This window comes from Lynx canadensis, chromosome B1, assembly GCF_007474595.2.
Source record: "Lynx canadensis isolate LIC74 chromosome B1, mLynCan4.pri.v2, whole genome shotgun sequence".
NCBI lineage: Eukaryota > Metazoa > Chordata > Mammalia > Carnivora > Felidae > Lynx > Lynx canadensis.
The window spans coordinates 85,486,140-85,502,426 of record NC_044306.2 but is presented as its reverse complement, the minus strand read 5'-3'; the positions used below and the strand labels follow the sequence as shown (position 1 = coordinate 85,502,426).

Sequence of the window (16,287 nt, the reverse complement as noted above, 5' to 3'; positions counted from 1 at the left end):
TTAGTTCTATGTCTATTTTCATTGCCTGTGTCTGACTGGTAGCACATGTCCACTTAAATTCCAGAATATTCAATAAAAGTGGTAGAGTTGGATTTATAAGTAGTCATCAAGAAATCTATATGATAGTAATAATGGATACCATTTATTGAGAGCCTAAAAAGTCATTAGCCTCATGTTCAGAGGCTTTAAAAAATATACATTAGCCCATAACCATAAGAGGAAGATATATTCCCATTTAGTTTAGAAAACCAAAACATGAAAAGATTAAGTAACTTGCCCATGTTTGGTAAGTGGTGGAAGTGGACTACTATATAACCACTAAAAATCATGTTTTAAAGATTATTTCATGACAGGGGAAATGCTCACCAGTTAATTAAAAAATAGAATACAAAGCTTACATGTATATTTGTGTGTCATGCATAGACACATATATAATCACAATTTACCAAATATATATTTAGGTGGTTACAAAACCTGAAAGGTAATGTCATCAACTGTTAACAATTCCATGGGGTAATGGGTGATTTGTCTTCCCTTTTAGTAACTTTTTTGAATGCCAAAATTTATTAGATTGAACATGTATCAAATTGAGAAGTAGAAAACATGCAGTAATAATGTTTTTAGAAATTGTTCCAGAAGCTGTCAAAAATTTAAACAAACCAATTGCCATAAAATAGAAGTCAAAGAGTTGTCCTTTTAAACAATAACCCAGACTTTACTGGCATGCAGAAATTTTCTACTGTAACTTGAAGAATCAGCTAATTGCAGGGGCACCTAGGTGACTCAGTCGGTTAAGTGTCAGACTCTTGATTTCTGCTCAGGTCACGATCTCATGATTCACATGAGGCTCTGCACTGCCAGCACGGAGGCTGCTTGGGATTCTCTCTCCCTCTTTCTCTGTCCCTCCCCTGCTCATGCTCACTCTCTCCCTCTCAAAATAAATAAATAAACATTAAAAATATATTAAAAAAAAGAATCAGCTAATTCCAGTGCTATTTAAAAGGCTCATGAGTCGGGCTGTCCCATGGTACTTTCCAAGATGATGGGAATGTCTACCAAATGGCAGTGCACATATAGGACATTCGAAATGTAGCTAGTGTAACTGAGAAATATAATTTTAAATTTCATTGTATTACAATTAATTTAAATTTAAATGGTCACACATGGTTAGTGGTTACTGTGTTGGATATTGCAGCTCTAGACTACCAAAAAAGGAGAAGAATTTGCAAATTTCTCAAAAAAGGCCATATAACTATTACCTGAAAATGATATAAATGTAAACTATGGATGAATTTCACATATGAATATTAGGGTAAAAACAAATAAAATACAAATACAATCTAGCATATGTTACAATAGTATATATTGAAGATTCAGGATGGTTTGATATTGAGAAATCCATTAATGGAATACAATCCTACTAACACATCAAGAGAGAAAACTCAGACCATAACTGTTGAAAAGGCATTTGTCAAAATTAAACATCTTGATTAAAATGATAAAATCCTCATTAAGGGTCATTAAGACTATTATGTGTGAAAATATATAGAGAACTCTTAGAACATGCTGCAGATAATACTATATAATATTACCATTATTATTAAGGTAATAATAAGGCATGTTATAGTCATTAAAAATGATTTGTGTATGAAAAATGATATTTCATTTATAACAGCAACACAATTATTAAATACCTAGGAATAAACATAAGAAAAATGTGCAAGATTAGATAATAATATTTAAAAATGCTAGTAGGAGACAAAAAAGAATCACTGAATAAAGGGCAAACATATACAATACTTAGGAAGATTCAACACATAAGGTTAGAAATTATTCTGTAAATTTAAAAAAGATAAAAGGGAATTTAAATTTACATAAAAATAGACATAAAAAGTGAAGGTAGAGAAATAAAGGAAGATTGTGAGACAATATTATAGTGCTAAATTACTCAAAATAGTACGGTAATGGAGTATGAATAGATAGATTATGGTACAGTTTAGAGGGCACAGAAATAGAACCAAATACATAGGAGTATTTAATATATGCTGAATGGGGATACTGAATGTGAGGGGGAGGAAGATTAATTATTGAATAAATACCAGTCATAAAATCTATGAGGTAGGCCATCTGGAATGAAACAATGTTGGCTCTCTACTTCTTTATGCTGAGATAAGTTCTCTGTAGATTAAAGACTTAATCATAAAAGTGAAATAAAAAGTAGTGGATGGAAATGAGAGAATGTTTTTCTACAGTCTTGGGCTGCAGAAGATCCATTACACAAAACTCAGGAGTTACATAAAAAGGTAAGTGCAGTTATGTAAAACCCACAAATTCCTTCATGGCAAAGAGCGCCACAGATAAATCAAAGACAATGACAAATTGGGAGGATAAAAACTGTCAGTTTTATGTTGGTTAAGTCTTATGACTAACAGTCTTCTCATCAATTCCTTTGACTTACACAGATCAGTAAGAAAATGACCGACAACTTAACTGAAAAGTGGTCAGATAACATAAGCAGGTACTCCAGAGAAAAAATTTCACTTTTTTCTATGTTGCTTGAAAAGATGTCCAACATTATTTGTGATAAGAAAAATGTGATACCATTTTTAACTAATCGAATTGCATACAACAAAAAGGCTTAACATTCTTTTGCCAAGGATATGGGAAAACAGTATTATTAGTGCATTATTGTATACATTAGTATAAAGAGTACTATACTAATGTTTGTATTAGTACAAACAGTATTAGTTTATCATTGGTTAATATAAAAATTCATTCAACCTTTTTGGCAGACTTTGGGCAGTATCTATCATAGTTTAATATACATATACCATTGTCCTAGCTGTTACATTTCCAAAATTTACCTTAGAGGTACACTCACAAATGTGCTTAATGTCACACAGACATTTTTTTTAGCAGAGCTGGTTTAATAGATGTGAAATATGCAGAAAATGAAATGTTATACAGTCATTAAAAATGAGAAGGCAGCTTGAAGCGAGTGTGTAGATGAATAATTTTCAAGAAGTAAGAAATAAGGATCTAGAGTTAAGTGTGCTATCATTTGTTTAAAAATGTGTGTGTGTGTGTAAGCACGTGAAATGTCCCTGGAAGAGAAGATATTCCAGGAAGATGGCTGGATAACTGAGGGACAGATATGGGAAGGCAAACACTTTTAACTTCATACTGTTTTATACCTTTTGCATTACACTATATATATCTTATCTGATCCAAAATTAATTGCTTTAAAAAAATTTTTTTAACGTTTATTTATTTTTGAGACTGGGAGAGACAGAGCATGAACAGGGGAGGGTCAGAGAGAGGGAGACACAGAATCTGAAACAAGCTCCAGGCTCAGCTGTCAGCACAGAGCCTGACGCAGGGCTCGAACTCACAGACCATGAGATCACGACCTGAGCCGAAGTCAGCCACTTAACCAACTGAGCCACCCAGGCGCCCCTAATTGCTTTTTAAAATAGCTTTTATTTTTTATCTTCTTTTTTTTTCTTCCATTCACCAGTAGGAAATCCTGGCTTTTCTCACACAATGTTGCCACTGTTAGCACAATCTCAGCTCATCCCCTTCTCCCTTTATTATGTGCCTAAGTAAATAATCATCAAAAAAATGAGCAATAGGAATGTGGGACAAAATACCTCAACATTACAGGACAACACTAGTAAATATCAAAACATGTGTATTTGGGAACGATCTGGAAAACTATATGGCAAACGGTAACAGTGTTTATGTTGAGGGTGGGGATAATAGGTGATTTTGTTTTTGTCTTGGTATTTTCTGTGATTTTCAAAGTTTATGTAATAATATGCATTACTTTTATAGTAAATTTTAATTAAACAATTTTTTGCTACTCACCTGGTTCCTGTCCCTGGCATTTGCATATCGAAACCTCTGGATATAATAAAAGACCAGCCACGCGAGGGATATGATCATCAGGACAATGAAGGAGATGGAGACAAACACAACCGAAGTGCGGCTCACGTATTTCTGCAAGTTCCGGGTTCCAATGGTGATGTACATTGTCACAGTGATGTTCCTTTCCAGAAGGCTTACTATCTCCTTCCCTTTTGGTTCAGGAATCATTATTGCCACGATGTCTTCAACACCTGTTGTGATGGAGGCAAGAGAGGGACAATAAGGATAAGGGGATAAGAGAGGGGGGAAATCATAGTGAAATGTCTAGTCAAAGTAACATGTAGCCAAATAATGACCCTACTTTTGATAATTCTATGCCAGATCTAACAGCTGGAAACAGAGTCAAATTCTCAACCTCCTTCAGTTACCTTGGGATGCTGCTGTCTTATATAGGAGAAAAGAACCTAAATTGAACTCATGATCATGCTACTCTCTAGCTCTCTAAGGTTCTGACCCTGGTCTGATAAAAGTGGACCCCTTCCTACCTAGCCCAGTTTATGGTTCTCTGTTGCATCTCACAGACACTGAGGAGGGGAACAGGACCTACTACTCCATAGCAAAGGGGTAAAATGCCCAGTTCTATGCTACCTGTCTGCACATTCTCTTTCCCCCTCATGGCACCAGGAATACTCAATTCTCTATCATTTCTAAGGCAATTTTCTCCTATGCTGAGTACCCAAAGTAACTCCAAATGGGTTTCTTTCAAGTTCTAATGATTTGTAAACATAAAATCATGGTCTCAGGACCATTTTCTGCTTATTTTATCTAATTCAATGTAAACAGCTTGCATTTTCTCATACCAAGCAAAGGGATGATGGAGGCCGTACAGATAATTTCAAAATTGTTTTACCTCAACTGTCAAATACTCCTCTACCACAATATCCATTATTGGACAGTTTGAAGCAAAAGTGGCAATTTTGGGGGGCTGAGTTACCTGGGTCACTGTCCCTATTCTTTATTATACTGTGAGAGGCACAACCTCTGGTGAGAAGTTCTGGGGACTCTACAGGGAGTCTCTAGTACGGATATGATTTCAGCTCCAAATGACCAACTCAACATGTCACTGTGGCTGATACTTGAACTAGACTATTAATTTCAATTTCACAAGGATAGGTTCTCAGGTATCACCCCAATTCATGCTCATAAAGTTCTTCAAGAGCCCCACTTCTATATGGACATAGCCCATTCCTGGGGTTATTACAAATTAAAAGGTGCAAATTTGCAATTAGAATGTTGTAGATCCAGGGCAAAATTAAACACTGCTATAGCTGCTTAAAGCTGACCTTGTTCACGTGCAGAGGTCAGTCAGCTACCGGAACTACCAGATTACATTTGCTCAGAGTGTTACAAGCTCTTAGAGGCTACTTAGGGCTTTCACTTGACCTTGATCTCTATGCATGTTTTCAATCCTAAATTCCTTGATGGCATTTCACTGAATAAATACTTTAAAAGCTAACTATATACAAAGGTATTTGTATGTGCTACATCAATTATATATTTTTAAAAATCCCTAAAACCTTTGTATTGGCCCAATGGTACAAATCATAAAGCCCCAATGTTTAGATTTGGTTGTTATTTCTGAGAATTACTGAAGCCAATGGCTTGAATTTCAGCTTTGCAGAGTATTACTGACAATTCTGATGCTCCTCTTTTCATGTTTACTTTGGCTAATGGCTGCCTGTGGTCTGAGGTTTTGGGAGGGATTAAGGCTGCTGATGGGTTTTGTCTCTACAGAAATATGATCTTCTGCATATACTGGACTAATCTGACCTGGTGAGGCTCATTCCAATGCTGTAGCTATTTTACAGGTATTTAAAGTAGTGGTAGAATTATAATTTTTTCACTTAATTTACTTCCATACTTCCATCTTTAAAGCATGTCTATTCAGGACTCTAGGATTCGATTTTTGAGGATGGGATCTTGGGGTTATTTATGGGACTTTGTATGCTCAGACTTGCACAAATTCTACATTTTTATTCCTATTTCAGTCTTTTTAATTATCTATTTTTATTGAAGTATAGTTAATATCTAATACTGTATTAGTTTCAGACGTACAACATAGTGATCCAACAATTCAATTATGCTATGCCCAGCATGATAGGCTTTACATTTTTTAGCAGTCAAATTTTATTAATATATTCCTTTATGGCCTTCACTTTTAATTCTCTGCTTGGAAAGTGCTTCCTCACTCAAGATGAAAGAAATACTCATTGAAAATGGCTTCTCAAAACGTGATTTTTTTTACATTCAAATCTTAAACAACCTGAATGTGATTTAGTAACAATATTTACTCAGCTCTTATAATGTGACAGGCAGAGAAGAGACAGGATGCAGTTTATTTTTCCCTTAAATTCTCAGATCTGTTCGGATCTACTTTTGGACTTTTTAGTAAGGCTGACCTATCCTTTGCTGAACCCGCAGCAGGCTGCTTTAGTTGTGTAGTTTTTAACATACTTATTGTCTGGTGGCCTAACTCTGTCTTCGCTAATTCTCCATACAACTTTCCTATTATATACTTATACTTAAAAGACCATAGAGCCTAAGAATGAAGAGTCAAACCCCAGCTAAGCATTTAAAAACAGGCAACCAAATTTTAGATATCCACAGAGTTTTAAATTACATCTTCATCCATTTTTAAGGACCTAAGAGAACATTTTCTCTCCTGTAGGGCAAAGTATAATTAACCATTTTAAAGCATTTATTTAAACATAAGTGCTAGTTAACACTGCCTGTGTTGTTTGTATCACTGGTGTATCGTCACGACAGAGGATAACCACTTGGAAAGAGAAACAGTGAAAAGGGCAGTGAGGCAGTTCTATTTATTTAGCCTCAACTTTATTCATCTTTCTAGGGCTAATGATGGTAAAAAAAAAAAAAAAAAAAAAAAAAAAAAAAAAAAAAAAAAAAAAAGGATTCTTGGATGTTTCTCTATGTGCTTTAGGCTATGGGTTATTGTGCATGGTAAAAAGGGTATGCATTTATCCCAACAGAAACAGTCATTAAGAATTTAGGTACGGGGCGCCTGGGTGGCTCAGTCGGTTAAGCGTCCGACTTCGGCTCAGGTCATGATCTCACGGTCCGTGAGTTCGAGCCCCGCGTCAGGCTCTGTGCTGACAGCTCAGAGCCTGGAGCCTGTTTCAGATTCTGTTGTCTCCCTCTCTCTCTGCCCCTCCCCTGTTCATGCTCTGTCTCTCTCTGTCTCAAAAATAAATAATAAAAAACGTTAAAAAAATTAAAAAAAAAAGAATTAGGTACTTAGGGTATCCAAAACAGTACAATAAAGTGGATCCGGATGAATTATCTCATCAGTTTTATCAATGCACAAAATCGAGGGCAAAAACTACTACAGGGTTTCATACGTTCAAATGAGACATATGTACCAATGTGAGTAATCAGATAACTCCCTGATCTTTGCTTCATTGTGAAATGTGCAGCTGCACTGTCAGGGAGGAGCCAGCAGACTCTCCCCAGGTATACGGCAGTGTAATTGCTTCCAAGGTGTGTGTGAGGGAGGGAGAGAAGAAGAGGTGAGAACATGCTGAAAGCCGAGTGATCTTGCAGTTACATGTAGCCCTAAGGTATCTAATGTAGGACACATGGGAGGACTCAGAGACGAGAAATTAACAAGTAGCATATTTCGTGGGGGGTAAAATCTACAAAGAGACCCTGCTATTGGGTGCTTCCGTGTTTACTGTAACACCTAATGATTCTGAGTGCGGCTCTTTTGTGAAATTATGTCAGCGGGACCATTTATTTCCCTCCCAAAGGCACTGTACACTACTGAATGACTGCTGTTATATAATTATTGTGTATTCTGGAAAGGCTCCTCAGCCCTGTGAGACAATGTGTGAGAGGCACACATATGACCTGGCGGCCAGACAAACAGCAAGAGCACTCTGTATTTTTAGTGCTTCCCTTCCCAGGGGAGTGCTCAATTGCCATTATCTCATTTGGTATATGCAGATAGTAAGGGATCAGAGCAAAAGTTCAGAAAGCTAAAAGATATTTAATAACCAGAAAGTCCGCTACTTGTAAATTCAAAACCAGGTTATTAAAACACTGCATTAAGAGAATGTCTAGAACACCAGCAGAGTGCTAGGTATTTTATAGGGCTGGCCGACCTGTTCCTCCCTGTGCATCTTGGAGAGAGATAACATCCCTCCTAGGTTCCTGTGTTCAAAAATCCTTTTTCAATTCTCTGTGTCCTCTATGGAGGGCCTTTTGGAATTTAGGCAATAATAAGAAAAGGCTACAGTGCTCCATTTGTGAGAATTTCTATTTATATACTTAATATTTACTTTTTTTTTTTACAATCAGCTCCTGATGATCATTTATTCTTGTGACATAATGTATATAAACTGATCTTAAAAACTGCAAAGTATTTACATAAATTTAAAGTATTACCACTTAATTAAAAATATTTTTGGGGCACGTGGGTGGCTCAGTCTGTTGGGTGTCTGACTTCAGCTCAGGTCATGATCTCACGGGTTCATGAGTTCAAGCCCTGTGTCGGGGTCCGTGCTGACAGCTCAGAGCCTGAAGCCTGCTTCAGATTCTGTGTCTCCCTCTCTCTCTGCCCCTACCCAAATCACGCTCTCTCTCTCTCTCTCTCTCTCTCTCAAAAATAAATAAAACATTAAAAAATTTTTAATAGAATTAAAAAAATTTAATAAACACGGATGTAAAAATCCTAAATAAAGCACTCACAAATAGAACTCAACAAGACAGTAAAAGAATCTGCATGATCAAGTGGGATTTATTTAAGGAATATGAGGGTGATTTAACATTAGAAAATATATTTATGCTTTTTAATACATTAACAAATTAACAAAGCATATGACCATCTTGTGCAGCTAGCTGTCCTTCAGTATCTGGGCTCTTTCTTGCCCACAATATTAGTGCTTTAGGTGGGCACAAGCTGACCAGTGGAAAATGTTAATTCCTAGCCTCCCTGGCAGCTAAATGTGGCTATGCGATTAGTATTTGGCCACTGAGATATGAATGAAGATGATGTTTGCCACTCTAGGGTCTTATCCACAAAGGATGGAGTATGTGCTCCCCAGACTGCCTCCCCTTTTCCCTGACTTCAGTTGGAGACATGTGGAGCAGCTAGCTTCTTAGAGAAGGAAGCCCGTGTTGAGGATGGCACCCATTCCTGATTCTTATTAAGAACAGTATAAGGGAATCTCCTTAATGTGATAAAGCTCTTCCAGAAGTAGCACACTGAATGGAGGAAACAACACTAGAAGTTCTCCGACTCAAATCATGAGTAAGACCAGGAGGAGCCAACATTTAAAGTAGGAGTGATATCTGGCGCAAAGAGACAGAAACTAGAGTGCAACTCTTGGAAAGGAAGAGTGCAAGCTGTCATTATTTGAGAAAATCACATGACCACCTAGAAAAGCCAAGATAATTTAGCTTTTAAAATCAGAAGAACATTCAAGTGAGGCGCCTGGGTGGCTCAGTCGGGTAAGCGTCCGACTTCGGCTCAGGTCATGATCTTGCGGTTCGCAAGGTTGAGCCCCACACCATTCTCTGTGCTGACAGCTTGGAGCCTGGAGCCCACCTGGGATTCTGTGTCTCCCTCTCTCTCTGCCCCTCCCCTGCTCACACTCTGTATCCTTCTCTCTCAAAAATAAATAAAAAACATAATTTTTTTTAATTAGAAGAACATTCAGTAAATACAAGATTCAAGATTCACATTGAAAATGAAGAACTTTCTGTACACTAGTAATATCTAACCAGAAAATGTAATGGAAAAAATGATCTATACATAACAGCAACAGATGTCATAAAATATCTAAGCATACAACTAATAAACACTAGCCCCATGTGAGGAAAAGTGCACAGGCACACCAGGGTGGCTCAGTCGGTTAAGTGTCTGAATCTTGATTTCGGCTCAGCTCATGATCACACAGTTTGTGAAATTGAGCCCCTTGGGATTCTCTCTTTCTCCCTCTTTGCCACCCCCCACCCCAGCTGCCGCCCCACTCGTGCTCTCATGTGTGTGTCAGTTCTCTCTCAAAAATAAACATTAAAAGAAAACTGTACAATAAAGTTTCTCTGAGAGACAGAAAAATTTCTGAAGTAGATTTCAACTTAACCCAAGAGTTATTTAGTATTATACAGTTTCCAAACACATGTGATTTTTAAAGTTATCCATTTGTGGGGCGCCTGGGTGGCTCAGTCGGTTAAAGCGTCTGACTTCGGCTCAAGTCATGATCTTGTGGTTCATGAGTTCAAGCCCCGCGTCGGGCTCTGTGCTGACAGCTCAGAGCCTGGAGCCTGTTTCAGATTCTGTGTCTCCCTCTCTCTCTCTGGCCCTCCCCATTCATGTTCTGTCTCTGTCTCAAAAAAAATAAATGTTAAAAAATTTAAAAAAATTATCCATTTGTAATTATTACTATTTTATTGTTTCATTATGGTCAAGGAACACAGGTTCTTGATATTATTCCTTAATCATCTAATACATTTTAATGGGATAAATGTTCCATTTGTGTTCAGAAACACTGTATTCAAAACCATTCTTTGTTTGGTATACATATCTCATTGATTAAGCTTATTAATTACATTCAGATTTTCCATGTCTCTTAGTTTTGTCTACACAGTTGCTTGAAAGGTATGTGTTAGAATGTCTTATACAACTGTTGCTCTGTTTTCTCTCTGAGTCTTGTAGTGCTGCTCATTATTTTGAGTTTCTATGGTGAACTGCATATGCATTCATGATGGTTATATCATGATATATATATTGTTTGCTGGGGACAGGTCTGAGGTCATCAAGATTCTTGGTCTTTGTCAGTGATCTGTTCTTCCTTTTTGTAACCTTTTGAAGTTAACTTTTTTTTTATGTTTATTTCGGAGAGAGAGAGACAGAGACAGAGTGTGAGCTGGGGAGGGGCAGACAGACAGGGAGACACAGAGTCCCAAGCGGGCTCCGGGCTCCAGGCTGTCAGCAGAAAGCGAGATCATGACCTGAGCTGAAGTCGGACACTTAACTGACTGAGCCACCCAGGGGCCCCAATAACCTTTTGAAGTTACACGTGAGAAGAGACTTTGATGTTTTTAAATACTACATCTATGAGTATTCATCAGGTATCTTGGTAGCACACTAGTGCCCCTTTATCCATGGTTTCGGTTACGGGCAGTTAACTGCAGTCCAGAGCACGTGATCATCCTCCTGACTTATCAGAAGGTCCATAGTAGCCCAACACTATGTCACAGTGCCCACGTCATTCACTTCATTCCGTCTCACTGTGTAGGCATTTTACCATCTCACAGGATCACGAGAGGAAGGGTGAGTGCAGTACGATAAGGTATTTTGAGAGAGACCGACCACATTCACATAACTTTCATTACAGCATATTGTTATATATCTTCTATTTTTATTAGTTACTATTGTTACTCTCTTATTCTCCCCGACTTATAAATTAAGCTTTCTATAGGTATGTATAGGAAAAACAGCATATACAGGGTTTGGTACTATCTATGGTCATGCCCCTGGGGGGTCCTGGAACATTCCCCTTCAGCTAAGGGAGAACTACTGTCCATGAACACTTCAATCTGGGTTATTTCATTACTTTATTTCTAAAACATGTATCTTCATAGTTTATTCAAATATTTCCTCCTATATTGCTTTCTCTCCTGCTGATTCTTATTATCCTGTTGGTGGTATTTATTCTATTCACTCTATTTTTATACTTTCTTCCTCTCGTTAAAAAAACTTTATTCTGGGGGCGCCCTGGGTGGCGCAGTCGGTTAAGCGTCCGACTTCAGCCAGGTCACGATCTCGCGGTCCGTGAGTTCGAGCCCCGCGTCAGCTCTGGGCTGATGGCTCAGAGCCTGGAGCCTGTTTCCGATTCTGTGTCTCCCTCCTCTCTCTGCCCTCCCCCGTTCATGCTCTGTCTCTCTCTGTCGCAAAAATAAATAAATGTTAAAAAAAAAAACTTTATTCTGAATAATTATAGACTACTAGTGGCAAAAGTAGTACACAGAGGTCCCATGCACACATCTCCCAACTTCCCCCAAAGGTGGTCTCGGCATATTACAGTGCATTATCAAAACATGAAATTGACCACACATTGTAATTAACCAGATTACAGGATTTAGGCTTCACCAGTTTTGGCATATGCACATTTTTAAAATGTCTTTGTGTAAAATTTTCATCATACACGTCGGAGTCATTTTATCACTACCACAATTAAATATGAAATACTCCAACACCAAAAAGGAATCCCTTGCCCTTTTTCCCTACCCTAGTCTCTGATTGTCCACTTACCTTATTCTCCATCTCTAGAATTTTATCATCTCTTGAATGTTGTATAAATGGAATCTTACAGGGGAGCCTGGGTGGCTCAGTGAGTTAAGTGACTGATTCTTGATTCAGCTCAGGTCATGATCTCTCAGTGTTGTGGGACTGAGCCCCACGTCAGGCTCTGCCACTGACAGTGTGGAACCTGCTTAGGGATTCTCTCTCTCTCCCCCTCTCTCTCGCCCCTCCCCTGCTCGCACTCTCTAAAATAAACAAAACAAAACCTTGTAAGTGGAATCTTACAGTATATAACACTTTGATATTGGCTTTTTTTTAAAAAATCAGCATAATGCCCAGACTGTTGCATATATCAGTAATTCATTTTTTTTAACCTAATGAATGGTATTCTATGGTATGGAATATTTAACCAGAGTTGAACTATTCACCCATTGTTGAATATATGCGTTACTTCCAGTTTTTGGCTATTAAGGATAAAGCTACTATAACCATTAGTGTACGAGTGTTTGTGCAAACGTAACTTTTCATTTCTCTGGGACGAACGCCAAGGACTGCATTGTTAGGCCGTATGGTAGCTACGTTTGGTTTTTAAAAGAAACTGCCAAATTGTTTTCCAGAGGGGCTGTATCATTTTACCATTCTCACTGGCAAATGTGTGAGTGATCCAGTTTCTCAGCATGCTTGCCAGCATGTGGAATTACCACTATATTTTAGCCCTTCTGATAGGTATATAGCAGTATTTCATTGTGTCTTTATAATTTCTCTTCATCTATTCTGGCTGACTTGTGGAAGTTTCTCAAGCTGATCTTCCAGCTCATGAATTTGTTTTTAGTTGTATCCATTCTCACTTATTTGTGTTCTTTATTTAAATTATTGCATTTTTCATACTAAATCTTTTTTTTTCTTTTTAAAAGAAAACAACTTTGGTTCCTTTTTCAAATTTAAGCTACTTTATTTATTTTGAGAGACAGAGAGCATGAGCAGGGGAGGGGCAGAGAGAAAGAGAATCCTAACTAGGCTCCACACTGTCTGCATGGAGCCCGATATGGGGCTCAAACCCACACATGAGATCATGACCTGAGCCAAAACCAAGAGTGGGTCACTTAACCGACTAAGCCACCCAGGCACCCCTCTGGCTCCTTTTAAAAAAACGAAAACAAAAACTAAAACTTGTGCTGCCTAGGATGTTCTTTTAATATTTGTCCTCCATGTTTTCAATCATTCTTTCTCAGCTGGTATCTGCTCACTTTGTACTTTCTTTAATAATGGTGGTATTCTTGGGGCGCCTGGGTGGGTCAGTGGGCTAAGCATCCAACTTTGGCTTAGATCATGATCTCACAGTTGGGGAGTTCGAGCCCCACATCGGGTTCTGTGCTGACAGCTCAGAGCCTGGAGCCTGCTTCAGATTCTGTCTCCCTCTCTCTCTGCCCCTCCCCCTCTTGCATGCTCTGTCTCTCTCCCTCTTTCTCAAAAAAAAAAAAATAGTAAAACATTAAAAAAAAGTTGGGGCGCCTGGGTGGCTCAGTCGGTTAAGCATCTGACTTCGACTCAGGTCATGATCTCACGGTTTGTGAGTTCAAGCCCTGAGTCGGGCTGTGTGCTGACAGCTCAGAGCCTGGAGCCTGCTTCGGATTCTGTGTCTCCTCTCTCTGCCCCTCCCATGCTCATGCTCTCTCTCTCTCTGTCTCTTAATAATAAATAAATGTTTAAATAAATAAATAATAAATAAATAAATAAATAAATAAATAAAAATAATGGTCGTACTCTTCAGATGTCTCGTTACATCTGCCTGTGCGTTCCTATTTCCCTGGTGGAATCAGCTACACTGCCCAGTCATATTTTCGGTGGAAAGACCAAGGCAGGGGCTCTAGTTTTGTTCCTCCAGGAGAGATTAAGGAGAGGTACAAATTGCTCAGATGGCTCCCAGGACAACCTCCTGGTTGTGCCTCCTCCCATCAGGCAGTCCCTCTGCAACGCCACAGGCAGCTCACCGTCCCCTTAGGTGGCCCCAGTGCCTTTGCCTGAGCCACTGCTGAAGTTCAGGCCTCCCAAGCCAGGAATTATCTCCCAGGTCCATAGCTCTGCACATCATCCGATCCAGCCCCATCTCCTACTCGTGCCCTGCTTCTCAAACCTCCCTGTGTGACTCTTGCAAACCTGAATCTCTGGCTGACAAATCCCCTAGTAACTCCCATCTCTTAGAATGATTCCTTTACCTCTTGGCTTGGATTGATCTAGCTGCCTGACAAGGACACCAGTTTCTCTGCACCGTGATTAAGAGGAAAGGTTTGGTTTTTAAAATTTTTATTTATTTTTATTAAACCCCACTCTACATACCTCAGGGCCAGAAGACGGTCTGATGTCCATGCTCTACTTCGCTACGTCCAGACTGTTACTCCCAGCCCCTTCCCATCCTCCTTTGAAAGACACTGGTCTTTGAGATTCTCTCCACCTGCATTTACAGCCCTGTCTCTCGTCTCCTTGTCTTGTCTACCAACCTTCTGATCATCTCTTTTATCACCCCCTTTAGCTCCTAGCTCATAACATTCATCCTCCTTGGGTTAGTGTTTTAGTATTCACAAGGATGAGCCGCCCAATACACTCTTCCCCACTGATCTTCCTTTTCCTCTAGTCCTTTTACTCACCTGGACCTTGTCACTACTAAGAAACTGCATCACCTCTGAAATCCCGATTCAAAGATGTCACTTTCCCAATGCCACCTTGTCTTCGTCTAGCTCTCTTGTGCAGGTAGCCCCCTACCCATGATCTCCCCGCCCCTGACAGTCTTACTACCCCTACCACCAGCCCTCTCCTGGCTTCACGTCTGTCCTTGCTTTTCTATCCTACCCTCAGCATTGATCATTACCTTGGTCTTCTATTTCTCCCGGAACATGCCCTGCAAGATTTGCTTTTTCTATGCCTCCCTGTGATTGTGTGAACACTGCTAAGAGAAAATCTCACAAATCATATGTATTCACTTCGAATTTATGATCCCTTTCCACAAATGAACACCTAACACTCCCCATTCTACTCCATTCTGGACCCACTCTCCCTCTGTCCAAATGATGACCTAGGATCTTTACATCTCTCCTCAAACCTCCTGTGCCTTCTTCCCACCCACCACTTATAGCTAGTGATCTTACTGCAGGAGTCACTGAGAAAAAATACCCACCAGAGGGAAATATCCTGTCCCGTTACTAAATGAGGTAATTCATAATGAAGCACTTAAGCACAGGGCCTGCCATATAAAAACCACGATACAGATGTCAAGTTTTATTAGGATCATTACTGTTTTACCACTGCCAAACACACAAATGGCACTGCCCTGGCCCCATCCTTTTCTTAGCACTATGCAGGACATGTCCTCTCTGCTACAAAGGCTTAAATCCCATAAGTGCAACTGTGCCCCACCAGGCACATTACTAGTCAAGTGTGGGCGAGGCACATAGGACATTTGAGAGAAAAGCAAATGCCCTCTCTTTTCCTGCTGATCTTAAACAGGAACATCTGGGAGCTAAGCTGTGGTAATCATCTTAGCACCACAAGGGGAAAAGGCTAGGGAGAGAGCAAAATCAGGGCAGAAATAATGTGATGACATGATTTGAGAATTGATCAAGCCATACCTGAAGTCAGAATGCCTTTGGACTTTTCAGCTAACTTGCTAAAGACAGTTTGGGTAGAGTTTTCTGCCGTTTGCTTCTATAAGACATAACCAGGTAGTTACCCCCCAAAATGTGTGTGTGTGTGTGTGTGTGTGGGTGTGTGTGTGAGAGAGAGTGTGTGTGTGTGTGTGTAAAAGAATCCAGGTCTTCTGAATCCCAAACCCACTATCACTAAACCTCATTATATTTCCATGTAAGTTCTTAGATGGTCTATAATTTACTTTATTTACCTGAATTCACATTAACATTCACCCTTAGTGTTTTCATCTGTGTACATTTCAGAAAGGATGTCCACATCAGCAAAATTATTATTGTCTGCCTGCATATGTGATTCCAAGCCCATGTGGGCCATGAATGAGTGTCATTTCAAATGGCGCCAGAGGTGTCCCTGTTAGCTCTTATACCCAGGGGAGAGGTTAGTGTTATCCTCAG

The 16,287-nt window shown here is 39.2% G+C and overlaps 1 protein-coding gene across 1 annotated transcript in view; it reads right to left on the bottom strand.

The window, feature by feature from the left end:
• The window catches only part of RNF150 (ring finger protein 150), a 259,010-nt gene that overhangs the window by 96,246 nt on the left and 146,477 nt on the right, over positions 1–16,287 (bottom strand). Inside the window, exon 2 of the mRNA XM_030313019.1 lies at positions 3,868–4,118. Coding sequence (XP_030168879.1) covers positions 3,868–4,118 — 251 coding nt within the window. The remainder of the gene's footprint in view (positions 1–3,867; positions 4,119–16,287) is intronic.